This window comes from Acanthochromis polyacanthus, chromosome 8, assembly GCF_021347895.1.
Source record: "Acanthochromis polyacanthus isolate Apoly-LR-REF ecotype Palm Island chromosome 8, KAUST_Apoly_ChrSc, whole genome shotgun sequence".
Taxonomy (NCBI): domain Eukaryota; kingdom Metazoa; phylum Chordata; class Actinopteri; family Pomacentridae; genus Acanthochromis; species Acanthochromis polyacanthus.
In genome coordinates, this window is record NC_067120.1 from 11,255,342 (window position 1) to 11,282,963 (window position 27,622).

The 27,622-nt window shown below is 41.6% G+C and overlaps 1 protein-coding gene across 1 annotated transcript in view; it reads right to left on the bottom strand.

Moving 5' to 3' along the window:
• The window catches only part of tln2b (talin 2b), an 83,160-nt gene that overhangs the window by 15,610 nt on the left and 39,928 nt on the right, over nt 1-27,622 (bottom strand). The window contains 34 exon segments of the mRNA XM_051952413.1: nt 767-937; nt 1,053-1,154; nt 1,268-1,400; nt 2,576-2,757; nt 3,465-3,605; nt 3,757-3,918; nt 4,113-4,256; nt 4,870-4,992; nt 5,110-5,199; nt 5,675-5,768; nt 6,293-6,432; nt 6,944-7,141; nt 7,291-7,410; nt 7,839-8,047; nt 8,992-9,094; nt 9,211-9,339; nt 9,528-9,662; nt 9,767-9,880; nt 10,057-10,170; nt 11,919-12,047; nt 12,794-12,960; nt 14,348-14,642; nt 14,965-15,132; nt 15,808-15,906; nt 16,144-16,352; nt 17,012-17,120; nt 17,514-17,627; nt 18,140-18,323; nt 19,525-19,601; nt 19,697-19,798; nt 20,545-20,700; nt 23,247-23,351; nt 23,550-23,613; nt 23,924-24,051. Coding sequence (XP_051808373.1) covers nt 767-937; nt 1,053-1,154; nt 1,268-1,400; nt 2,576-2,757; nt 3,465-3,605; nt 3,757-3,918; nt 4,113-4,256; nt 4,870-4,992; nt 5,110-5,199; nt 5,675-5,768; nt 6,293-6,432; nt 6,944-7,141; nt 7,291-7,410; nt 7,839-8,047; nt 8,992-9,094; nt 9,211-9,339; nt 9,528-9,662; nt 9,767-9,880; nt 10,057-10,170; nt 11,919-12,047; nt 12,794-12,960; nt 14,348-14,642; nt 14,965-15,132; nt 15,808-15,906; nt 16,144-16,352; nt 17,012-17,120; nt 17,514-17,627; nt 18,140-18,323; nt 19,525-19,601; nt 19,697-19,798; nt 20,545-20,700; nt 23,247-23,351; nt 23,550-23,613; nt 23,924-24,051 — 4,710 coding nt within the window.

The window sequence follows — 27,622 nt, forward strand, 5'->3', positions numbered from 1 at the left end:
CAGTGAAATTAGGAGCACCACTCCTCTTGGTACCTTGAAAATGCAAATAATAAAGCACAAATAACAGGACATTCTGTACTCAAACAATAACATACATTTAAATAATCTAACATAAATACTAAATATGAAGTTGTCCTTGTATCTGCTGTGTAATTCTGCTAGACTTGCCTGAAGACTGGTGTTTCTCTGTATCTGTGAGTGGGTGGTTAATCATTGTCTCCATGTTCTGTAGCCACTTACCTGCGGATGCTTGTAGCTTAGACATTTGTTGATTCATGTAATGAGACACTAGTTTGACTGCGTGGAGTCAGAAGATGTTCCAGCACAAACATATTTAGCTAGAAGTCTTTCTGTAAGGTACACTAGGAGCACAGCTGCCTTTGTATTTCAGTCTGGGTAGGAAGTTAAATTGCTTCCTTTTGTATTTTATTTAGCAAGTTGGAGCGCTGTTAGTCCTCTTTTGATTTTATTTCCTTCATTGATTTAGCGACACCCACACGTTCGTTCTGCTTTCCTTTGCACTTTCTCCTTCTCTGTTTGTTCATGATATTACTAAGCAATTAATATCTTAGCTAAACCAAAAGCAACTGGCTCCATGTCGCTTTCCTTAACCCTAGCAGAGCTGGGACAAAACTATATCTGCATTCTTTCATTCTGTATTCATTCTGCCCTTTGAAATTCCCTCAACAATTACAAGTCATTCTTGAAATAACTATACTAGACAAAATACGCTGCAGCTACATGAACATAATGACCGATTCTGTACCTTTGGGTTTCCTCCTCCTTCTTTGGCAGCGTACAACATCTGCAGGGCCGACTCGGACAGAGTCTTGGTCTGGTCCAGGATTGTCATCTGCTGCTGGTGGTCGTGCAGCTTAGAGGTCAGGCCTACCGATGCCACAATCAACGGATCAAAGTAACTTGCCAGCTGAGTCACCTGGGAAAATACGTTTAACAAATCCAGCTTGAACCACATCATAGAAAAGAAGACAGAACAGGTTTTTCCCTTCTAAATTCAGAGGGGCTGAAAAGATATATGTTCAGAGCAGCACCTTGTGTCCTAGTTGGGCAGCTTCACCTCGGGCTGCTGTGGAGACGGGATCAATCAGATGACCAATCTCCTGCACAGAGGACGTCAGCTGCTCCTGGAGCGCCTGTTGAGTTACAACACCGGAGAATTACAGCATAAGCCACAACAGAAAGACTACAGATCCCATTAAGTTCTTTCTCTCACACAAGATAGAGCTGATGGGATACTTGAACTCACTTCCATGGAGATATCATCTCTGCAGGGCAGGGTCTGTCCAACTGCAGCGAGGGAAGCTTGCTCAATGTCCCGGATACACTTATTGATGTTATCAATGGAGTAATCACACTCCCTCTGTCCTGGTGCCTTGTCCCTGTCACAAGAAATGTATGAAAATATAACTACAACTCTACACTGCTGTGCAAAAAAAGGCTGTTAAAACGGTTGATAAAATAAATGAAGCAAAAACCTTGGTATAAAACGAAAAGTCCACATTTTATTGAAAAAGGAATAGTTCAATATTTTGGGAAATCTATTTTTATTTTAAGATAAGATAAGATCTACTTTACTCATCCCAGATGAAATGATTTTGCCAGAGTACAATAAACAATGAACAAATGTTAGTGGAATATACACAATTACACAGAGGTTAGTACTAAAATAGAATAACAAAGAATACAAAGTACAAAACGCAGAGTACAAATATGTACAATATGTTTGTGTGAAGTGTTACAGTGTGTCAAATGTCTTAAGTGTGTAAAGTAAAGTGTCTTAAGTGTGTAAAGTGTCTTCAGTTTTTGCTTTGTATTGAGAGTTATAATAAAACTGCTACCATTTTCATGTTTGGATATGAAATACAAAGCTACAAACCAATAGCTAATTAACTTATTTGAACATAAAGAATCAAAACAAGTTGGCTTTAAGTTGCCAAAAAAAAAAAATCCACCTTCCAACAAAACTAAGATCAGTGATTAACACATTTGTTTAATCTGTAATCAACTATTCCTTTCCAGGAACAGTGATTTCCTGGAGCCCTGTCAGCACTAAAAAGGTAACCAGGCAACCAGCGTACACCAATAAAGCCCATTCTAACTAATGAGCTGCTGTCGTGAGATTCGTATTTAGCATGCAGACATGAGAGCATTTTTTCTTTAAATATACTGTCAGCCAGGTTTAAATCAAATGCAGTCTTTCTAAGTCTTAGCTGCTGTGAGAATAGTGTAGTATATGCATGTGAATGGAGGATAATGATGAAGATGGAATGGGTGGGGCACCACATGGTGAAATGTGTTTCAGATCCGCTGTAGCAAGTCTCATCATCTCATCACTGCTCTATAGTGTTCACTAATCTATTACAAAGCAGTGGGGATCTCAGCAGCTATAAAGTAATGTGGCAATTTGCTGCTTAGCTGAACAGATATCACAGAATAAGCCCTCCGGTTTTAGAAACAGTTTTTTTTCCCTCCAACTGTTAGCATACCTTTATGAACATTGATTCTGGATAAGCCTGAAGAGACAGATGTTGCTGTGGGTGGGATTAATACCAACCTAATGGAGGTGATGAGACTCTTGATTGAGTCAGAAACCGTCCTGGAGTGGCCAGCGAGGATGGACCAGGTCGGGGGATCTTTGGGGTTGAGGACCAACGAGCGGGCGGTTTCTAAAAGGTACGTGGAGCTATCGAGCATGGAGCGGGCTGAACGCACAATGGGCTCCTGTGCTGCTGAGCCCTGTGGAAATGAAAGGATTAGTGGAGGTGAAACAACAGCCCAGGTAACAGCTCAACAGCGAAGAGTCATCCACATTGGTCTGACAGAGTTGTTAATATTCCTTGACTACCTTGGAGAGATCAAAGGTGCAATCAAAGGCAGGGATGAGATTAGAAAGGCAGCTTTACACAGACGCAGGAAGAAACACCTTCAGTCTTTATGATACGAGCCAAAACCTCCCTTGACAATTAGATTAACAAGCTGAAGATTAGAGCAGCTGTGCTGAGAGAAAGTGCCGTTAAACACTGCCCTCCAACAGATTACAGCCATAAAGCTTTTAGAGGACTGTGGGAGAACTGTTCTGCTCAGATTGAAAACTAAAAATCCATCTTTCTTCTCGAGCTTTTTCTTGACATTAAAAGAGGAGGGAAAATTGAACCTCAATCCAATTCTCCCAATGTTCAACTGTACAAACCGTTTTGTGTTGGCTTATATAAGAGGCTGTTTCAAGCAACTTGAGTGCACAAGTCACCGGCACATTCATTTAATCCTTCTGAAGAACAACTTCAAGATCCGTGTAGAATGAGGAGAAACATTTACAAATTGGATGTTTCGGAGAACAGAGGATCTCAGAAAAGATTTTCACTCATTTTCATTCAGTTAAATCGTTAGCAGAAATAAACAAGAACGTTCACAACGGTGAATTACAAGCAAAAATGGATAAATACCTCATTGCTGATCTGAGCAGGGATGCTTGCAAACTCGGGGTTGTTGGCAAAGGTTGACAGGTTTTCTACAGCCTCGAGGAGGGGGGTTGTAGCAACACGGCACCTGTTTCTGTTCTCCTCAGAAAAATCCCCGTCTAATGCCTGAAAGAAGACAATGCCATATAAATATTTGACCATTTTGCCCATATTTTTGTAAGCGACGGATTGATACACACATCTGCAGCTTCTCACTTGACGAAAAAGATTCTGTAACAAATTTACACTCAACGTTTTGATCACTTGGGGAGTTGACCTTGATGGTTTTGACGAGGTTGGCTGTAGTGTTGGCCACCTCTTTGGCTGACTGGACAAACTGTCTCCTTGCCACGGGGTTGGAGGTTTTAGAAGAAGCCAGACGGCAAGCGTTACAGAGAGCTGAGGTGTGCTTGGCTACAATTGTTGCTGCAGACAAGACCTTATGAACAAACAAACCAAAAGGATCAGTGATGAGAAAGAGTAAAAAGCTGAGCCACTCTAGTGAGGCGTGCAGCACAAATTCCTTACAACATTTAGGGCAGTTCTTTTCTTTCCAAACATTAAAATTAATACTTAAAGTCACGAGTCATGTCAGGGAATAGTCGTGTAATGTTCTGTAGGTTGTGTTCTTACCTGTGAGGGACTGCTGGCTGGGTCCACTAAATTCTGACAAGCCATCTGTATGGCTTGATGGGCTCGTGCAAACTGAATGGGATCCACCAGTCCCTCGTGGCCTGACTGACTATTGGGATCAGAAACGCCTACAAGATAAGAGGCCTGTGTGGTAGAAAACAAAGAAATTTTTACTAATGTAGCCTTATTTGTTATCTTCTACAAAGATCACATTTGTTGTCGCACACAAGCTAAGAAACCCTCCACACATAATCCACATTCTCTAACATACACACACATATGTTAGGCAATGAACAGAACCATTCACATTCAAATTGCATATACCGCGCATAATAATGGAACTTCCGGAGAGTGAACAAGCAGAGTGAACAAAAGATCTGTCAGAGCGTGCCCTTTTCTAGGAAAGGCGACTGAATCTCACATGGAGCTGAGGAGGTTATTTTACAGCTTTGAGGGTGGGAGTCTGTAAAACCTCCAATGAAACCGTGCTCATGAAATGTGTCTAAATGCCATTTATAAGTGGGCTCCACTTTGTCAAGATGCTTAAATATCTTTCCGTGACTCATTTAGAGGGCTACATCAAGCTTAAAAAAAGAATAATTTGATTTCCTAAATAATATGCTATGAGACTAATATTGAGCATATAATAAAGTGGAGAGGAAACAAAAAAGAAAAGTGCAAAAGAGCAGAAATCTGACATGAGAGCAGAAGCAAGGAGAGTAAGTCAAGATGTGTTAGTACAATGCTGAGATCTCACCTGTCCTCCAGCCTCCGTCAGCCCACACAGAGCTTTGGACGCCAAGCCCACGCTCTCCCCAAAGGCGACCACATCACCTGTCTTACAGTGTTGAGAAATGCCTGCCATCGACTCTCCGAGGACCTGAGGCACGCAGAAATGGAGAAATTGTGCACAAATTAGATCTTCAGCTGCTTGCTACGCTAAGTGTCTCTGACAGTTAAAGTATATAGTACATGCATTTATTTTGAAAGCCTGTACCTTTGAGTTCTCCATGACGCTCTCGATGCAGTCAAAGTAGGAGAGTTCGTTGACAGGCTCATTGGGGTTATCTAAAAGGCCTCTGACAGCCTGTGCACAGGCAGAGATGGTAATAACTACAATGAATACACCATTGAACATTTCTGATAAGATACCTTTGCACATTTATCAACCACTAATTCACATTTGGAAAAGCAAACACCACACATAAAAATCATGCTGATTGAAATACGCTGCCCGAATAAATCACGATAATCAAGGCTTTTAAAATGAACAGCGATGTTGTCATTTTCAATTACGTACGAGTATTGTATAATAATATAGTACAATTTAATGTAGACTTCAGAATGCAATGTGCTCTTGTTCAATCAGTGTCGCTAATGCAGCTACTGTTGTTCCAAATTGACAGAGTGGCTCCATGGGAGAAATCAAATGCAAAACAGATGGAAAGCAGGGGAGAGGAAAAAGCTAGATGAAAAAAAACACACATATTACAGGCTTGTACATGAAACAAGCCTTAAGAGAATAGGCCTGTGTGTGGCACAGTGTATGTGAGAATGGCTACCTCCAATTCCCTCAAGGCGTTGTCACACTCCTTTTGTCCCGCTGCTTGCTGGGTACAGAGTGTTATCAGCTGGTTAATACTCTCTGTCACCGCCCTGAAACACACAGGCAGCCACACAGTCTCTTTAGCTCTCACATGTGTCCTCCGCATGCACACACAGGCTGGCCTGACTCACAGATGCTTTTAGCTCCACTATTCAAGCATGGCAGCGCTGGCTTCTCGCTGCGATTGGATAACACAGCGCACAGGAGTGCCGAGATTGTCTTGAGTTTGTGTTCAGCCTTGCTGAGCACAGACAGGCTCTAGCCAAGGCTTCCATCTTCCTAATTAGACAGAGAAAAGTCAGTCAGGCCTAAAGCCCTGCGGGACCAGCTGCTTGGCTTCTCTCCACTAAGGGGAGGATACGTAGTCCCTCTAGCAATGCCGAACAGACACACCGTAGGAGCGGCATACAGATGCAGCAGGAAGATGTTTTATCATGACTTTCTACAGGTCCAAGTCTGGACCAGAATTCATATTTAGCACAAAATGCTTCCTCTCACTAGCAAATATAATTTAATATTCATCCAAAACAACCGCAGAGAATGTCTGACACATATCAACAGCATTTTATCGCACCTTGCTGCCACAGCTAGAAGATTCTTCGCATTCGCTGCACCTGGATCCACAGACAGAGACTTGGCAGCCAGTAGCAGCTTACTGGATGCCATAGAGATGTTCTTCAGATTACCAATGACTTGGATCTGGTCATCCTTGCTCTGAAAATGAAAGGAAAAAGAACAAAACAGGTGATTTTTCAAATGGATGCAGAGCTGTGTTAAATGCAGTATTGTACAGTAGTGACAGCATTGGCAACAGCTGTCAAAAGACTGTGTTCTAAAAAATGTATTTTAAGTGTCTCTACCAGCTAACATCCTCTTCTCTCACTCAGCAGGCCTGTTTAAGCCTGATTAAAGCTCGGGTGTCATGCTACATCAACTTCAATCCCTGACCATCTCATCCAAATTAATGAGCAAAATAACCAGAACAAGAACATTACAGGAACTCATTACATCTGACTGCTTTAGTGCATGAGCTGTAAAGGTCCAATTAACAAATGACTTAAACAGCTTAGTTACCAAAGTGACACAAAGATGCACTCTGCATTTCAGCCTTGTTGTCCATCAAAAGTCTGAAGGCTCCACTTCATGTGTAAAATACTGGTGGCAGCGGATTAGCACTGAGCTGTTTCAATGGAGCGTGAAGGGGTTGTGTCATCATAAAACCTACTTGGGTGTGTCCTGCCATCTCAATGCCGGCATCCAGGAACTCATCAAAGTCTTGGCTAAACTTTCCGGAGGCCGCAGCCAGCTGGCTGCTTGTACCGCGAGAGGAGTGGACGACCTCGCCTGCAGAGTGGTTGAGTTCAGCTGCTGTGTGGTTCAGATCAGTCTGGGCCTCCTGGAATGTCTTACTGCAGGGAGGCAACTTCAAAGACAACACACGCAATTAGGACGTCAAATGGAAACATCCCGTCCACTTAAGGGTTGATATTTGAATGTATGACACAAATGTTTTGTGTCGTGCAAACATAAAATGTCAAGAAATCCCTGAGAAAAAGCTTCAGCAGGACTCACAAAGTCCACTAGCAGCTTCTTACTGGCCTCTCCGATGCTCCGCAGGGCCATGTCAACATCCTTCTGGCCTGGCAGGCAATTCACACAATTATTCAGGGAGTGTGACACTGCTTTGGCCACCTGAAACACAGCACAACATCTGTCAATGGGCTGCCATTAGTCATTCTAACAATGTGCTACACAACAAAGCCCCAGAGCAAAGCTATATGGGGAAAAACATCTCAAATGCAAATTGAGCTCACAGTGGCGCACAATAATCCGTGTCACTAATTTATGCTGCTGTCACAGATATATGCCAAACAATATGCTTATCCCCTGAAGGGCTGCAGGAGAATGAACAGTTTTACTCCGGCACTCCTGAGAGAGGAATACCAGGCGAGAGAGACACAGAAGAGAGAAAATAGCAACGCTTAGAGGGGATGATTGCTAGGGAAAAAAGGAATGTTTACAAATCAGTAGAGGAGAAAGAGAAGGGCCTGAGAAGAACAACGTGATCACTGCACAAATACCACTGCCTCTGGGGTATATGGTACAGGGACCTGCACTACCTGTGCCAGTCTTTGCTGACTCTCAGCATCTCCTGGATGAACCAAGGCCTGATGGGCTTCGTGGATCAGCATGGCCGAGCCTTCCATCACACACTGGGCGGAGTCCAGCATCGCAGCTGCAGCCTGAGGCTCCTTGGTGCTGGCTGCCACACCTCTGGCTGCTTGAGCCAATGTCCTTAAAGCCTGGGCTGTTTCTCTAGCAGCAACACCTGTGAACAACCAGCAAGGCTTAAAGGGATAGTACATAACGTGATCACAAAGACAAAAATTGGGAGAATGCCACTAAGCAAATCAAAAAAATACAAAAACAGTGTCCCTAAATATAATACAAAAAAGTGGAGACCGCCTCATGTGCATCACAGACCTCTAATGTAGTAACAATAGATGTTACACTGGTGCGAAATTATGCAGATAAAACAGAAATATGAGGTTCAGTCTCTTTAGATGAGCGTTGTTAAGTAGTGTGAGCGAGTGACATTGTTTCTGTTGAAATCGAAACTGGCAGGGGCTAGCAGCACCACACTGTGAACAAACTGTGATCCCAAAACTCCCTCATTGTTTAAATAAATGAGTTAATATAATAAATACGGCCTCACATGGGAGGTGCCCTTAACTTATTATACACAGAGTGGAGGGGAAAAAAAGCAGCAAATTGCATCAAATTGCATTAAGCAGCAGAGTGGAGCCATTTGCTGATGGAATGTTAAATCCAGTGAAAAAAAGAGATTAATGAGTAGCGAACAGCACCCTGGGCCACAGCATGAAGTACTGCCTGGGAGCACTCATTGTTAGAAATGTTATTCTCTATCTGTCTTCATCTCTCCTCTACTGAGATCCTCATTTGAGGCAGAATTGACGGCAAAGCAGCCAAGCCATTCTGGATTCCAAGGGCCTGGTTTAAGGCATCAGTGATAGAGCAAACAAAAAAAAGAAAAAAGAAAAACTGTGCTTGCTTTATCCTCAGACTCTCACTTGGTGCAGTTAAGAGAAATGACTTTTTAAATAAAAATTACAATCAGCAATCCATTTACATTTATTATTCAGTATCTATCTACCACAGCTTTGTTACTAATCTAATAAGAGAAACAGAAATTAATTATTTAACTAAGTGGCTTAAGCTCCTCAGACCAGCTCTGTGTATATAATACACTACCTGTATAATGTTCATTTCCCTGTGCAGCACATGTGAGCAGCTGGGCCATGGAGGAGCCCACAGCCTTCGATGTACTTCCCAAATCCTGAGCACACTTTTCCAGCTGTGTGGTGCAACAGAGCACATAAATAAACATTTGATTCATGGTTCGTCCACAGCAGGATATCTACAGTATAAGGTTTCAGAGAAGCTTCAGCCTAGATGTTGCTCTGTACTGACCGTTTCCCCTGGAAGAGGTTTGAGCTGACCATCAATGACAGACATCTTGGCATCCTGAAGCTCACTCTTGAGGGTCTGGACGGTTTTGAGGGCGGAGTCAATCTCCAGAGGACCACAGGCTTCGTGGGCCTACAAATAATACAGAGGCATTACAGTTACCCAAACTCCAATATGTAGAGCAAAAAGGATGCAATGTTATATGTGTCTAGTATCTGTGGATAAGATCAAAGAACTGGACTCACATAAGTGCAAGCTAGCAACAAATTTCCTGCATCAGTGACATCAATGCCGCTATCAACAGTGTTGTGCATAAATACCTTCTGGGTGGCGGTCCTGAGCTCCGCCAAGCAGGTAGCCAAATTCTTGGCACACTGGCCCAGTTGCATAGCAGCAGCCTGGTCCGCCACTGTCGGCACTGCTGACTTGGCTGATGCCACCATCTTACTTCCAGGCTGAGTCATTTAGACAGCAAGAAATGTTAAAAAAACAGTTTTTGCATATATGTTGTGAAGGAGAGTTTAGATAGTCACTGAGTGTGTAATGATGAAATATTAACCTGTAAGAAACTCTGACTGGCCATGATGAGGGCAAGCTGGGGGCCCAGCTCCTCTGGCTGGGCCTGGCTGCTCCTCATCCCTTGCACCAACTGAGGGATACTGTCTGCTACAGCCTGAAATAAAACATCATGTATTCTCCATATTATACATCATCATGATTGAAACAGAAAAGCCATTCTGTAATAACATGTTGGGGACTTAGTTTTCCAGTATATTTTGACAGTTTCTTCTAACACAACAGTACAGTGGTAGTACAAAAGAGCACATGAGAAAGACTGCGTGATCATACCTTGCAGCTGTGGACTAACTGTTGATGTGAAACAGTATTTTTGTTGGAAGCAGCAGCATTTTGGGCAGCTGCGATCGTCTGAGTAGCAGCAGCCGCTGCCTGCTTTGCAGCTATCTGTTCAGAAGATACAAATGGAGGCAATTTAGTCTCAAGTAAGAAAGTGGTGCTTGGCTAAGAGGAGTATTCACTTTTGCTCTGTGCAGTATTATGCTGTCGAGTTCTGTACTCAGCCAGAGTTCTAATCAGAGTAAGAGGGGTCACAACCAAAATGTTTTGTAAGGCGAGGGGAGTGGCTGGGATTGCATTGCTCAATCTGTATTTCATAAGTTGATCAAGACTGCCTTCGCCTTGCTATGTTTCCAAAACTAAAGATAAAAATATACTGCTTAGCTCACATTAATTCATAGACTAGCTTTGAAGTAATGACAAGATTGAAAACAACAGACCACATTCTTTGTTGAGAGGATGAGGAGGCGAGGTTGAAAATAAAACATGATATCATTAAACAAAGAAACTGGAGTTACTGCCTAACGTTTGTATGCCTCCAACAACCAGAGAAGTTGTATGTCTGCCCTCATGTACAATAATATATGTAGCAAAGTCTTTGAAGTAGCTTAATAAGCTTGTATCTAAGATTAACATCACCAAATCAGTATCTGACCAAATGTGAAATATAATCACGATCTCCCCTTCTGATATGGTGATTATGACATTTAAATGATGGCCAGAAAAGTGTTTTTACAGAACATTATAATTTCCCAGTGAAGTTTACCTTTGAGCTTTCAGCTAAAAATTTTACTCACTTCACCATATACTACAGTTAGTGCATTACTTCTTCAGTTCGGCCCAAAAACATATTTTATGAGTCATCACAGTGACCTCTGACCGTCAAAATGTGATCAGTTTATCAGTGAGTCCAAATGAACATTTGTGACAAATTCAAAGTAATCCTGACATATTGTGTTTAATGTAACGGGACAGATCAATAGACACATGGATGGACTGATAATCCACCAAAAATAAATAAATAAATAAATACAAAGCTTCCAGTCACAGCTGTTGCCAGCACAGAGGCATTAAAAAAAGATTGAATTACATGTAGAATTTACTTCAGGTGGTATTTTGTATGTATACTGTAACCCTCACGTGATGCATATATTTTTTAATATGGCAATATTTTACACAAAATATTTTCTTTACATCTAAATAAACTGATATGTACATCTGAAGCAGCTGAAGAACCCAACAGGTAAAATGGAGGTTTTAACAGGTCTAAACGTGTCTGTGATTACTGCTACATGCACACTTGGAGACTGATGATGCTGGTCTTCGCTGGCTTACATGCTGCCTTGATAGAGGCGAACATTTGCACCATCACTGTGACCATCTGATGCAAGGAGGCTGACTGAGATGCATGTCTGATAGCAGGCTGATCCCAGCCCTGAGTAACACATAGTTTATGTCCCTGGGAAATTGAACATTGGGTGCTGCAGAGCAGAGAGGGGATAGTCATTAGGGGCAAACTGATACCAAGGGCTAAACACAGATCTTTACACTCAGATAGCTCATTCACAGCACTAATGGGATATATAACTCTCTGCTGAGGGAAAGAGAAATAACACACAAATATAATAAATGGGCCGTTATTTGTACAAATGACTGTTGAAGGGTTTTATTATTTTCATTCTGGCATGTGTTTCCTTTATTTCTGCTGTGTTTGTAGTGGCTAAAGGGAAAGAAAATGTAAGAAAGGGATGTTTGTGTGACATCTTCGCTACTGCTGAGGAGACGCGAAAAGAAGAGCTGTTTTGATCAAGGTCAAACAACACAAAGAAGAAAACACATTGACTTCTTTGACTCACCTCCAGCCTGTTGACCAGTTTTTTCTTTATTGCGTTCTGAGCGGCAGCATTAGTGGCAACACGTAGCCCCTCGGCTGCCTCTCTGAGCCTCTGCTGCTGGTCTTCATTCTCTGGGTAGGCGGCCGCCCCCTGAGGGCATATAAACACACATTTATTCAGATATGTGCAGATGCAAACAAACACACACTATCTATACAGTACATATAACAATAGCTATCAGATCACAGCAATAAAACTTGAACAACTCTGGTTATACACATTGTAAACTAGATGCAAAGAGGCATTTAGCTCTGGCTGCTTTCTGACAGTTTCCAAGGAAACCATCAGTACCAGATCCTCACTTCCTCTTTGATAATGGCAGTGATGTGGTGATTAATGTGTCACAGATCAAAAACATCTAACGAGCCATAAGCAGCGCTTGCCTGGATATTTCACACTGATAATATCCTGCACAACGGTGCCAGGGGCTTATTAAGAGCCACTGATGCTGCACCCTTTTATTTTGGATGTAAAATAATGTCGGTGTCTAGTGCATGCACTTATACCAAGACTTATTTTCTATCAAAGAACAGAAATCCAAGTCAGTTCTTTTAACACTGTATTCAGCATGAAAGCACACATACAAGAACATCACTGCTGTGGTACCGTGGATAGAAAATTAAAATAAAATCAACAGCTGGATCAACATGATTGCATATAATGAGGTTGAACTGATAATAAATGCGTCCTCTGCATTAAATTGGAGTAAACTATTAATCAATACTCACTCAAGCACAGTAATTATGACAGACTGCATTTTAGTTTTCTTACTACACTGAAGTGAACAGAAATTTCTATTGCATTAAACTGTGAGAGCAAACCTGTTACTCTCTCACCTTAGCAGCCTCCACCATCCGAGCCGTGGCATCAGCCAGGAGTTTAGCTGCAGCGAGGAGCTTCTTGGAGTTGTCAACATCAACTTCTGCTTCGGCGTCTGATCTCATGGCATTAACCAAGTCAGACGTGGCTTGGGCTAACACCCGGGCCTGACGCACCATCTCTCCTGTTCACACAAACAAGCAAACAACACATGAGGACATAGAGCCAGAAACCCCGCACAAACATGAAAATAATCTCGACAGCAGCACAAGGTAAATCCATGAAAGCTGGTTTCGTGTTTTTGTCCATGTTTTGTTTTTCAATGAGGAGTGTTGCAGATCTGCATCCACTTTGACAGGCAGGATTTTTTGAAAGTGATGCTTTGATTTTAGAGCTGTCATCATCCGTTTAACTTATCAGAATCAAGGACATGTTTCTTGGGACAAAAGTGTTCTCAAGGGAACACCAACACAAATGTGTGTTAGATGATGGAGATTCGTCTGACTGCACCCTAACGCAGTGTGACACATTAACTTCCAATAGCATGTCTTTTAATATCAATACTATATATGTTTTGCACCTTTATAGCACCATTTAACCTTCACATACATTGCGAAATCTTAAATTTTATGGATACTCAAATGAGATTGTTGAGATAAAACAACCAATGGGCATGTCTATTCTTGGTTACAAAAGTTAATTAAATAGCTAAAACTTTAATTGTCTAATTGATGTCTGATCCTGTGCATGACTCGCTTTCTTTTGAAAATGCGCAATATTGTAAGTTGATGAATACTAATACAACCAGAGATATTAAAGGGATAATAGCACTGTTGATGGCTGGTAAATGGCCTATTAATTTATCACGACATTAAACCCTAGTGCATCACATAGAAATGTCCTAGTCAAGTCATTCTTTTCACCTTCATGTCCTCTTTTAGCTGAATGTTTCTAGTGAGTCATCCTCTTTCACGTAAATGAAAGTCTGTGGGATATATGTAACATCTCCCCACACACCTGCTATAAAAAGTTGTGTTTCCCAAACACCCACTTCCCGCTGGAAATAACTCAGCCAGAAAAGACAATGAAAGACATCTAGGTGCTTTACAACCTACATCCTATGCCCCTGGGAATCAGCCAGTACTCTCTATAGAATAAACTGTTGTTATTCAATGCTGATCTATTGCCACAGATTTTTTTCTTTCATTCTGATTTATAGAGGAAAAACGATGGTTCTTCCAAAAATGCATAGGTCATGTGTTTCCTGTTAACTTTCAAAGGCTCCCTGATGCTGATTGAGGCCAGATTGAGAACTCTGTAGTGGTTTTGGATGACATGTTTTCTACAACCGCTTGAGAATTGACGGGGTTTAAAAGTCTTCAGACTCATGGTTCAAACCATAACAAATAGCCTAAGCTTTGAAAATGAGTAGAAGTTTTTGAAGAACATTTAACACAAACACAGATGCAGACATTGTCTTAAAGGCCCCCTGATGCAGCCAAAACACATTAGAACAAGCAAAGTGAAAACAGGAATGTACTTAAGAATGATGGATTGCCATCAGTGCTCACCAGCATCACCCATGGAAGTAAAAATGTTTTCAGTCACGTTCATAATTGTGTCTGTTGCCTGGTCGTAGCGTCCGATGGGCTCTCCGCAGCTGGCGTAGTGGCGGACATGTTGCAGTAGGTCGCTGAGAGCCTGGCTCACCACACCAGCTGCTGCCCCAACTTGCTTGAGCAGCTCGCCATCGTCACTGGCCGAGCGGCAAGCTTTGACACAGGTTTCCACAGAACGGTCCACCAGCTTCCCGGCCTCAACAAGCTGCTCCTGACACACTGGGGAGCTGATGGTCGGACTCACCACCTGTGCCACACATAGACGTTGACAGAAAATTCCAGATCATATACATACAGAGAGCATCTACGTTGATTCCTGTTTCAGCTAACCAAGCACAACATGTGAAGCTTTTTAAAATAAAACTATAATCATTACTGATCATAAAAAATAACTTCTTCCATTCAAGATGTGACACAAAGATCTTTGAACTAAAAGAAGTTCAACGTTTCTTATTTCCAAAGTAAACTCCAACAAAGCTGAAGCCTACATTCTGTTTGGATTATCTCCTATCTGGTGGTATGTCCTTTACCTACTTGGCTGCTGAGATGGACAAGTTTTAGTTCAGTACCTTGGTGCAGGCTACCAGCTGTGAGGTGGACAGGGCGCACTGAGTGGCAGCTGCGATCACCCGGTTCTGCAATATGGTGTCCTCGGCCACCTGGGCCACGTTCTTGGCCTTCAGGACTAACATAGCAGCTGCATTGGCCACTGCTTTGGCCAGATTCATCAGAGTGTCCTGCAACATATTAATCAATGTCCTTCACTGAAACATCGCACAGCTGTGCACGTGACTGGGGGGATGAGGAAAGTAAATGTTTGTAACCTGTTTTGTTCAGTTGATATAACGTGATTACTGCACTACTAGTGCACAAGGAACAACTGGAGTGTAACAGCAAACAGCACAAGGCAAAGAGTGATTATGGGTCACAGCATGCAAATAATATGTTATGTCTATAAGTATAACAATTGGAATTCAAACGACACTGTCTGAATGTAGTAGAAAATTTCTGGCTCAAGGTCAATGAAACCAAGTTTGCGGATGATTTACGAGCCCTCTTCTCTGGGCATTAACACTAAAGACAGTGGTATCACAGCTGGAAGGAGGCATCCAAGCTGAGGTGTGTGTGGCAGGTAAATTAATTTCTGTGTAAAGGAATCAATGAGGCAGATAGTGCAGGATACAGATAAGTTTGTATTAATGGAGATCTGACACACTGGATCGTCATTTTACAACTGAAAGCTCTCATTCTGTCACCACGTTTCAAATCCACATAAAGTGACGATCTAATAATAAAGCCTGAGCTGATTACATAAGTTCGTACTGACATTTTTAAAAGGGGCCTGAGAATAAGTGTGTGTCTTCCTGTTTGGCCGGCAGTGTCATAGGAACAGTGAGTGGGTGTCGTCCAACCTGGAACTTCTCATCAGTCTCGCCCTCCCCCATGTGGCGGAGCAGGTCCCCGCTGGCCTGTCCAATGCTTCCGGCTGCAGTCAGCACCGTCTGTCTGGGCTGCATGAGGATGACATCACCACATTCATTACACAGGCCTGGCCTGTTTTCAGTGAGGGCCTCATGGATTCTCTAAAACAGTCTTTAGGGTCAAAAATCATCCCCAAAAAACCTTCTGTAATATATCTTCACTGGGACACTGACAAAAAGCATACAGTCCAACACTGCATGCGAATTTGTGACTACAGCGACTACAGTTGACGTCCAAATCAGCACAATAATCAGTAAGTGCCTCACCTCAGCGGCTGCAGGCTCAACAGATCTGAGCAGATCTGACACAGCTCCTGCCAGCATCCTGGCAGCACCCATGAGCTTGTGTCCACTGCCCACCTCATCGTCCATTAACGCCGCGAGCAGCTTGACACCCTTAGACATTTCCGTGAGGTTGGAGGAGATGGTGGTGATGGCGCAGCCCACTGCTGTGTAGTCAGTTTCTGTGGGCTCACCTGCAGAGGACAGAGAGCCATCATAACAAACCACATCTTTGCTGTGCATCTTAATTAGCTATGCTGCTGCCACATTGATTTAGCTGAGCCACGAGGCAGCTGCATGTCATATGCTGTAACACAAACATCAGTGTCAGTGTCATAATTAGAGGCTATTTGAAACGGTTCCGCAGAGATGAGCACGCTGAAGGAGCAAGTGGCCATGAAGATGAAAAACTTTGTTCTCGACACTGGAGTGAGGTTATGTGCAACAAAACAGATGGCAAGGTAAGATTAAAACCTGGCTGGAACTTGACTGGCATTGTGCCAATCAACATAGGGAGCAGAGACAGACGCTGCCAGTAAGCTGAGCTTCAGGACAAGTTCAAGATTTATTTATCAGTAGTAATATTTATAAGTATGTAACAAGGAGAACTGGGGCAAGCTTTGCTGTCAACATCAGTGAATGCTTAACACTGGCATAGGAAACATTTATTGATTCATATCCTGGAGTTAAAATAATGTATATGAAAACAATATTTAGGCTGCTTCATATACATAGGCTGTTTTCTGTCAAGGACAGATTTTACAAAACAGAAGTGAGCTGCAGAAATAAATGAAAACTCAAAATGATAGTATGTGTCATCCTTTAGCTATTTAGCTTTCTCCTGGGCACTCACCTGCAGTGAGATTGACCACAGATGCTGTTCCAGCGGTAATGGCATCGACCTGAGAGTGGATTTCATGTTTGGATTCATCCACTTTGTTCTGAACCCAAACCCTGGATGCCTTTTGGTGGGGGAGAATGAGAGTTATTGGCATTCATTACAGTGGGTGATTTTCAGCTCATATCAACTTCATTGCTCAGGATTAAAGGACTAAGGCAATACAATACCTATGGCTTTGGAAATGCTCGAGCATTAAATACAACCTCCACATTTGCAGTCAGTTCAAGATCCTAATTATATCTGAGAAATATGATGGACTTTGATGTGATTGGAATGCTTGATTCTTTTTAAGCTGTCTTTACTTTGCAAATCCAGAGGTTGTAACATGAGCAAGCTGAAGAAAGTGTTGAAAAAGTAGAACTCAGTGGGTTGCTGTGATTGTGGGAATGTGGTGGGTCTATGCATAAGTGTCTTTTTTTCAAAACTGTGTAGTAACTGGTGTAGTATGACTCACTAAGTCGTGGCCCAGTGGAGGCAGATTATCTACATGTCCCAGGTCAGCCTGAGCCTGCTGCACAGCCTGCATACTGCTGTTGATGGTCCCCATCAGGGCCTGCTGGGCCAGACTCTGACAACAACAGCAACAGACAAACAGATAACAGACACTCAGTGTACAAATGACTAAACAAAATTAATTAAAAACACAACTGTGAAACTCAAGACTTGCATTTAAATATCTATAAACTGCAGGAGACAGATGGGCTTTTAGTGTGAAAATGAGGAACCTTCATTCTCTATCTCATTATCAGCGAGATGTGGTTATTTTCTGACAGCAGAGACCACAAGTAATATTTCAAACCCGGTGGATCAGATTTACATTAAAAAGGCGAGTATAACAGACCTGAACATCATGTTCTGACATTTCAAAAGAAAGCAGGATGGAGCCAACGTGCTACATCTTTCTCTCATTCATTCACATTCATATTTATTTGGTTCACAAACACGGCTTCCAAATTGCAGAGATTGACCCAGAGGTGGATGCTACAAATTCAATTACGGTAACAATCCAAAATCAAAATACAGTGAGACAGGAGGGAATATGACATTTATCTTTCAGGGTGTGAAAATACTCAGACTCACCAGTGGAGGCATGTGTCCTCTGTGCATCTGGCCTGTGGTGATTTGCTGCTGGGCTGACGGCATCGTGCCCATATTGAAGGTGTCGGGACCCCCAGTAGACCCAGACCGAATTATACCCGGAAGGGCTACTGAGCCGTGCTCCACACGACCTACCCGATTAAACTGCTGCTGCAAAATTGTGGACCTTATGCAGAAGAAAAAGAAAAAGAGGTCTGCAATGACTTTCATAATGAAACAACTTGTATTCATGAAGTTGTTTCATTGCGTGTGAATGTTATATTTAACTTACATAATGTATGTAGATTTATACTATGATGTTCTAGCTATATGGAAAACAGGACTGACATAAAAGCATGTGTGCAGTGGAAAAATCAAGGTCAAACTACATGAAACACTGCCTTAACATTTTTATTCAGTGTTGGTGAACAATGCATTTCTTCTGATTTTCTATGACTTCCAATTCAGTTTAAATAATGCTCTGTTTTTACACTCAAAACTGACATAGGGAGGTATTACAGAGTTCTTTCAAATTATTATTTGACTGGATCTTTAAATCCTGATTGCTCCAGATGATAACATAACTGTCACCAATTGAGATGACAAAAATGACTAAATTATAATTAAAACAATTATCACGGACCAACAACTGTTCCCACAGCGAGCAGGCATTGTCAGAAGAAATATTGTACAGAAAAATGTGTTTTCATGCCCAACTCAACAGATGCTCCTGACTCCAATGGTTAATTATGGCTTGTTTTGAGAGGCAGCAATTATGTTTTTGTACTGAGAACCACAACATGAGTCAATTGGCCCATAAGCAGCAGGAATATGATGCCCCAGTCTGCCAGAGAGCGGTTTCACAAAGAGCCATGTGGCTTTCCAGTGACAACAAATTTCCAACCCTGTGCGATAGAACCCTGGTCCATCAGCTTTACCTTCATTTCCACTAGGCACTAAGTTACAAGAGAAAATCAGGGGAGACAGCACCCAGTCGGGAATAAAAAAATTACAGCTTCAAATTAGTTGATATCTTAACCTGTGTGATATCTTAACTTTCAAATGATGCAGCTTTCATTTGCAAAATAAGATTTTACCCCGAGGCCATTAAAAAAAAAAAAAAAAAACATCCAAGGAAACACTTTAACAAACTGCATTCTAAAATAGCCAGAACAGTGTTAGCAGTATTTTAAAATTACAAGTGCTGTTTTTGGGTTTAATTCAAACATTACCTCTCTTGGGGAGTACTATGCTGGGCAGGCAGAAATGTAATTACATGCACAATTAAACAGTGAGGTTTTGAATTCATGAAGAATAACGAGACTGTGTTCACTGAATCAGAATGGTCAGCTCTTTACTACAGCAGATAATGCACAAATACCACTCACTTCTTTGGTGAAACCGATTCCTCCAGCATAGTGGATTCTTCATCTCCCTCAAGACCAAAGCGATCCTTACTCTGTTTCTGTAGAGGCATCACAGTGAACACTGTAGGCTTCATGTACAGAGAACGGAATGCTTATCTTGTTAATTCAATGAGCTTTATGGAAAATTACTTGCCTTTTTCAGAATGATGTCAATGTATCCAGCAATAAGTTGGGATATCTGCTCTCCCTCTGTAGTCTGAACAGAGTAGTAACTTTCCTGGTACTCTCCAAAATCCTGTACAATGCATTAGAGATACAAGTTCAGGAAAAGTCAAGTGTCCCTCCAGTCACTGTATCTTAACATCTGCCCAACGCTGCAAAATATTCAACTCATAGTAATGGCATTCTAATTTGTGCACAAATTAAAAAAAATGCCTCGCTTGGGGTGACGACCTGAATAAACTTGGCAGCACCTTCATCATTTCTACTGTTAATGAAATGAAAAACTGACTGCGTTTCTGCGTAGCATCCTTTCTCTCCAAAGATCTGATTAAAAACGAGATGTAATGAATGTGAAAACTGCTCACTTCAAAGCATGCAACAAAAACACATGGGTGAGCTTTTTTTTTTTTTTTTTTTAGTTTAAAATCAATGTTGGCAAATATACCTCAGAGTACATTTCAAAATTTGCATAATATATTAATCTTTAAATGGAGTATCCTCTTTCGGTACAGGAAGAAAGCAGCCAACAGCTGGTAAAGAAAATTAAAAAGGTTTTCAGATAAATAATACATCCAAATTCTGCACATTCTCCCCCAGGAACCTATTGTTAACTCAGATGAAATAGCTGGCTTGTACGATAAAAACATTCAATATTGCATTCTGAGGTCTCAACAATTTTTTGGATGCATTGGAAAATATAAATTGGGGAGTGAATATGTGGTGCAGAGTTATGTCCAATACACTGTGTAAAAAATGCATGAATAGCACTGGGAGTGTACAAGTAGAGGTGAGGGCTGGATGCAAAGGGTCACGCAGTACCAAGGTGAAGCTCTTGGGGGAGGCTGCCCATCTCTTGACTGTTGTCAGAGGCCATTCCTGCACCACATCCTTCGTCTTCTCATCCACTCGCATCACTGACTCCTTGGTTATCCCGAGCAGCCGCGGGACCAGTTTATTTTTACCCTTCATCTTTTCCTGTCAGATAGGAAAACATCAGACAACATTTATGTTGGTGCTAAACACCTACACAGATGATTCATTCAAGGCGCGAACGCAAAATCATTGTGCCATTCTGCTGGTGCTGCTGTAATACGCATGCCGTGTCTGTGGCTTGGAGGCCCGAATGGAGAAGGAGGAGGAGGAGGAGGAGAAGGGCAGCTGCGAACTGACCCAGCAGAGTTCAACCTTGTTTAACTGCTGCTTTATTGAAAAGGGTCTCCACAGGCTTTAGTCACTGTCAGCGCAGCAGCATGGTACTTCCACCAGCTCTGTTCCTGACCAGCTCCACTGCCCTCCACTCTCTGCCCACTGAAAATCTATTACAGCTCACTTCAGACACCAAGCCTACACTTGGCTCCCCTCCAGGGGTTGTGAAGGACAAAACAAAAATTAGCAGTGTGTAGAGATGAGGAGTTAAAAATCTATATATTTAAAGTCTCCAAGGTTTTCTTTTTTTTTTTGTCTCATTTGGTCAAAATGGAGAAATCTAAGAATTGAACAAAAGCCAATAAGTTAAATCATTTTTAGGTTCTGTGCTTTAACACACAAGGACAGATAACATTATATTAGTGTTCATGATATCTTTGTGCTAAGGGTTTTTAAAAATCTCCATTGTTTTAGGCTACATTACTTGGATGTCACAATTACCAAGGCTGTATTCAAGCAGGAAGTGTGATTTTCTAATCTGAAGTGCAAAGCCGAGGTCTTATGTTATTTTTAGTTGTTTAACCTTGGTTATTGTAGCAGAAAATCTGCTTGTGCAAGACAATGCAACAGTGAAGTGGATATTGTTCATGTACACACCTGCAGTAAACACATAACTGAACATGGTTATTTACTTCCATTATACAGTATTTTCATTTCTGTTGCGTTCGCAGCAACAGAGGGCTTGCCAACCCAAAACCTGCAGTGATTAAAGACTGACAGATGAAAAATGGAAGGTTACAATGAATGCTTCAACAAAGCCAGGTCTGTGCTTTTGCTTTTGCAGGCATCAAGAGCAGAGTGCAGCTGGAGTGAATTATTTAACAGAGTCTTGAAATCTCCATCACTACATCTCCTCATTGAACACAGACAGTGCTCGTACATGTAGATGCACACGCACTTTCTCATATGCACACAAAGATAATTTGAACCCTGCAGTGTCCTTTAACTACGGGGCCAAACATTCCATTTATCGTCCATTAAGACCCCAGCAGACAACTGCACTCTTCCTCTTCTTTCCCTCTTTCCTGCAAGTTCGTAGCCAAATGGGCTGCTGTCAGAGAGCTTTTATAATACCTAGTGGTGCAACTTCATCCCATTCACACGCTGCACTTCCATTCCACTTCTGTGTTTGCCAAACCAGAACAGAACAGAATTGCTATTGTCACAAGTATTTCACAGCACCGAGTGTGCTGCTGAACGGCGAGCGAACAAGCTTCCACTCTGAAGATTCTGATTTGTTGTGATAATGGAGCTTTTGGTGTTTTCAACAAGCTTTCATACCTGTTTGACATCACAGTGAGTGTCAGAGCGACTTTCCAATCACAGCTGCTGCTCATTTTTACAGTAGCATTGTACGCCTGTTTGCTATAACCAGATGAATCATTAAATTGAAATTAGTTAATCATTACTACGGAGAAATTCTGGTTTGATTTCAATATCATTAGCCCACATTTGTATCAATTGTGCTGATAATGTAGTGTAAGTTAAATTCTGGGATCTGCAAATGCTGCAACATGGCAGCAACATAATTAAATGAGGAAAGAAACATGAACTGTCAGAATGTCACACTTGCAAACAAGCCAAATGTTTAGCCAGAGTAGCTATCAGTGTATTTGGAGGTAAAACCAAACGGGCGCACCCCCAGAAAGTACAAAGATCCCTCACTGCACACAAATAATACAAGATCAAAGTTGTAAGCGTCCTGTAAAGGTAGAAACATAGACCATATGTAAAGATAGACAGCCCTACTTTATATGTTTCTTGAACAGCACAAGCTCAGTGCGGCTCCAGCTGTCGCCATTTTGTCAGTGCCTGACTCCTCCTAACTTCCAGCTAATCCAAAATTGAGCAAAGAGGTGGCATATGAGTGGATCTGACCACACCTGTCTTTCACTCAAAGCTGCCATAGCTTTAGTTATTCATATCTTTATATCATACAATTTTAACAGATGACTTACATAAAAGGTTAGCATTATAAAATTGTCATGAATGGGAATATTAGCAATAGAGACCAAGATCATTTTTGTATCAGGCTGCAAATATGTCTATCTCTGCTGCAAAGGTGGGCATTTTAACATGGGGGTCCATTGGGATTGCATCACTTTTGGAGCCTGCCTCAAGTAGCCATTTGAGGAACTGCAGGTTTTAGCACTTTGGCATTGGTTTCATTTTTTTTTTTAGGCCCGCAGGAAATCAGAAATCACTTTTTTTGTGAGAATTTTATGCATATTTTCTGTTGCACCTATGAATCAGGTGCATGTGTAACAAATACTATCTTCTTTTCCACACTAACTCGGCATGAATGTAGCTCTTACCTTCACCAGGAAAAAAGAAACTCCATATGTCTGCAGGGACCTGGCAAGCTTCACATACTTCACTTTCCCTTCAATCTCTGTCATCTCTCCACAGTTTTTATGATCCTGGAAAAACAACAGTTACATCTCCGACTTAGACTGATTATTACACACGTTAATGTACTTTTTGAAATGATGCAGTCTGCATGTTATGAATGTATGCAGGCCTTAACAGAGAACAAATTAATACAATCTCAATGGGCTGCCAAACGCCTCAAACACGATTTTTTTAAATGCAACATTCAAGCAATGTGATGCACATACTTGGAATATTTTCTTCTCGGACCCTCTTTGCTTGATGTACTCTTTAGGTAGGAACTCCTTCAGGCTACGGAGATAAATGACATTTTTGCATGGTTACTTGTTTGACCTACAGGCATTTCCTTTCCTATTAACATACTTCTACATATGAGGTCATTCTTGCCTTAGTGTCTACATATCAGAAAACAGTTGTAACAGCTGACATCACCCCTGAGCTTTCCACTGGAGGAAATCCCAAAAGCTACAGCTTGTACTGAAGCAGGAGATAACTACTGTACAGCTGTGAACTGATCATATAAAAAAGCACAACACACTGTCTGTGCACACTTATCGTGAATGCGGATATCAGTGCATCTTTGTTGATAAGGAAAGCTTACTCCAGGAAACCAGGCTTGTGTTTGTGCTCCGCATGGGGTCCGAACTGGATCTGAGCCTGGATCCCTGCAAACTCACAGGCTTTATCAAAGGAGACAGGGTGGGATCCATTCAATATATCATCCCTAGCCTGGAGGAGACATGAGAAGAGGCAAGGGGGGGAGAGTAAGCGAAGAGGCAGTAACACACATCCAGGAAAAAGAACTACAAAGACATGAGAATTATCCAAAATTCACCCAACAGAGCTCTGTAATGAGCACTTCATTGTGTGCTTTGGATGCACTGTGGTTTCTGAAAGGATATCTTCTAAATGAATGACTAATAAGAAGTGTGGCTCTGGAGTACATACATCATAACTGAGACTCATTCACACAGGGGAGCCAAATAAGATTTGCTTGTGACAATAAAAGAAATTCTGCCGGCTTTCAAATGTAACAGCTTCAACAATTTGTCATCACAGCCCATTATGTGTTATTAAAAAGGAAAACACATTACACAAATGCATCAGTCCTTCACAGTATCCCATCTGCATTACAGAATGGTCCGCAGTATGTTGTTAAGAAATCTAATGACTGAATGTTTTTTAATATTATTATTACAGAGAAAAAAAACCCTCATGCTTGTTTGGTGCTGTGGAGACATAATTTATGTTTCAATGCATTTTCAGGAGATCGTCTACATTATCTTCACCATTTAGGTAGATGGAAAGGGAGAAGCCTTTGTTGACATCACTCAAATAGTCGTCCCTGTTTGCAGTTTTCTCCAGGGGGCAGTCAGCTCTGCCTCTCTCTCTCTCCGCTCTCACTCGCTCTCTTTCTAGTTCACTGCTGCAAATTTAATGGCTCCAAAAGCTGAGAGGCCTTGCTGACAGTGAGAAAGGCTCCATCAGTGCTTTTAGCATTAGCATATCAGTGCACAGCGTGGACTCTACTCCTTCTTACGTCCCATTACATCAATGAAAAACTAAGCAGCAGCTTACTGCTGTAATGAGGACAACAATCTCCTCTACTCACAATCAAGTCCTTTCCCAAGTGCAATTCACTGTGGAGTGCATAAGCTCTCGCTGAACACAAGACGACACTCTAAAATTAGCCCTCACACATGCCATTCACTGATGCTGCTCACTAGACAGTATTATTCTGAAGTGTGACGCCAGGAATAATGAGACTATACGCACTGGTTTTAGAGTCAGTATTGTTTCGTGTATGCAGATTAGCTACTGAGTGTAAAGAATCTACCACTCAGAAAATCAGGCACAGATTCAGTTCATTTCACATTTGTTGTATTAGATGCGCACAGCATGTTTTCCCGCTGTTTTGGAGTTTCCTCCTGATGTGTTTGCACAAATAAATAGTTTCAGAAATCTAGACAAGCTTAACCTGGTTTTGGGAAAATTAAAACCTGTTACAGTTAGTACCACGGGATGTAAACTACCTATCCAGTTTTTGCAGGTGTGTACTGGGGATCCCAGTTCTTTGTCACTGTGATAAATAATATGATGATAATTGATGCATTGATGACCTACACTCTAAATTCAATGTGAAAGTTAAACACCGGTAATGCTGAGGGTACGTTTTATCGGTCATTCCTCTCATCTTCCATTACTGGTGATGAGATAAGGGAGTCAATATCCAGCAGAGCAGTAAATGTAACAGCGGTCAGGTAGCCAGGAACAAAAGTATTGCTGAGTTGGTCCAGAAATGATGGCATAATATAGAATGTTCAGCAACTTGGATACTAGCCTGTTAGAACCGTGTATCCAAGGTAAATAAATGGTTTCTCTGTGTTCCATGTAAATATAGTATCCTACTTATGAGGAAGGATCCGAGCAAAGGCTCTGATCTTTGGTGAGGTCGGAGTGGTGAGGGGAGCTGCACAGCAGGTGGTGTTGGGAGGCGCTCTGATCAGAGTAAAGGGAGAGATGTCAGGCTGTAATAGTCACACTGTGCACCTGCATGAATATTATTGGAGGCTGCTAGAGAGCTAATGGTTAACACAGCTGTGAGTGAGACAATTACTGTGAAGCACGAATGAAACAGCTCATGCTTACATAGTGCTGTGAAAAAGTATTAGCCCCCCTACAGGTATCCTATTTTTGCATAGTTGTCACACTTAAATGTTTCAGATCATTAATTTAATTTCAATATAAGACAAGGATATCCCAAGAAAACACAAAAATACTATTTTAAAATGAGGATTTCATTTACTGAGGGAAAATGCTGTCCATCTTTCCCTTTGTGAAAAAGTAATTGTCCCCTTAACTACAAATCTACCAAATGACCAAATTGCTTGGACAGTTGGGTTCAATTTCACCAGATACACTCACATATGATTACTGCCAGGCTTGTTGAATCTAAACTTCACCTAAATAGAACCTGTCTGGCATTGTGAAGTAGCAAAAGGGCCTCAAAAACAACCAATGATACCATGTTGTAAAGAGATTCATGAGCAGATGTGAAATAAAGTCATTGACATTTAACAGTCTGGGAAGGGTTACAAAGTCATTACTAAGGCTCTTGGACTCCAGTGGACCACAGTGAGAGACATTATCCACAAATCGAGAAAACATGGAACAGTGGTGAACCTTCCTAGGAACAGCCAGCCTACCAACATTTCTCCAAGAGTGTGTCCATATCTAGTCCAGGAGGTCACACAAGAACCCAGACGAACATCAAAAGAACTGCAGGCCTCATTGACTTCAGCTAAGGTCCGTGTACATGATTCCACTATAAAGGGAGACACTTGGCTAAAATGGCATCATGGAGGGTTGACCTAAAAGAACATTAAAGCTCATCTTGCATTTGTGATGGTTTGGGGCTTCTTCGTTTCCACAGGCCCTGGATGACTTGTCATAACTGATGGAGCCATGAATCCTGCTCATCTATCAGTTCATGACCTAAAGCTCAAGCACAGCTGGTTTATCCAGCAAGAAAATGACCCAAAGGACATAAGCAATCTGCCTCTGAAAGGCTCAAAAAGAACAAAATTTAGGTTTTGGTATGGCCGAGTCAAAGTCTGGACTTCAATTCAAACGAGATGCTGTGGCAAGACCATAAAAGGGCTGTTCAGGCTTGAATCCATCTAATGTGGACAAAATAAAACTATTCTGCAGAGAAGAGTGGACCAGAATTCCTCCATGGCAAAGTCAAAGACTGCTCACAAGCAATTGCAAACATTTAACTGCAGCTGTTGCTGCCAAGGGTGGACCAACCAGTTATTAGGTTCAGAGAGCAATTACTATTTCACAGGGGCAATGTACGTTTTCAATTAATCTTCAATAAACCATAATTTAAAAACTGCATCTCTGTCTAATATTAAATACATACAAACATTAGCTTGATGAGAAATGTTAAAAATATGCAAAAATAGAAGAAAACAGGAAAGGCATATACTTTTTCACAGCACTGTATACTGTAATATTCCACTTGTCACTGCTTTTGTGAGATTTATTCTGTGACGAATCACACAGTAGAGTTTACTATTGACATGACAATTGATTCACTGGCCATCTTATTTCAGATCGCTCCTTACTTTAAGCAGTCAATTGGATTTGTATTTTGTAAAATGACCAGCCGTATAATTCTGCCATGTTTGTCAAGAGACTAGACGGCAAGCACAGACCCTGAATTTCTCATAGCGAACATGGCAAGTGATACAGGAGCTGGTTCTACGACATTTTAATAGAGCTGCATGAGTGGAAG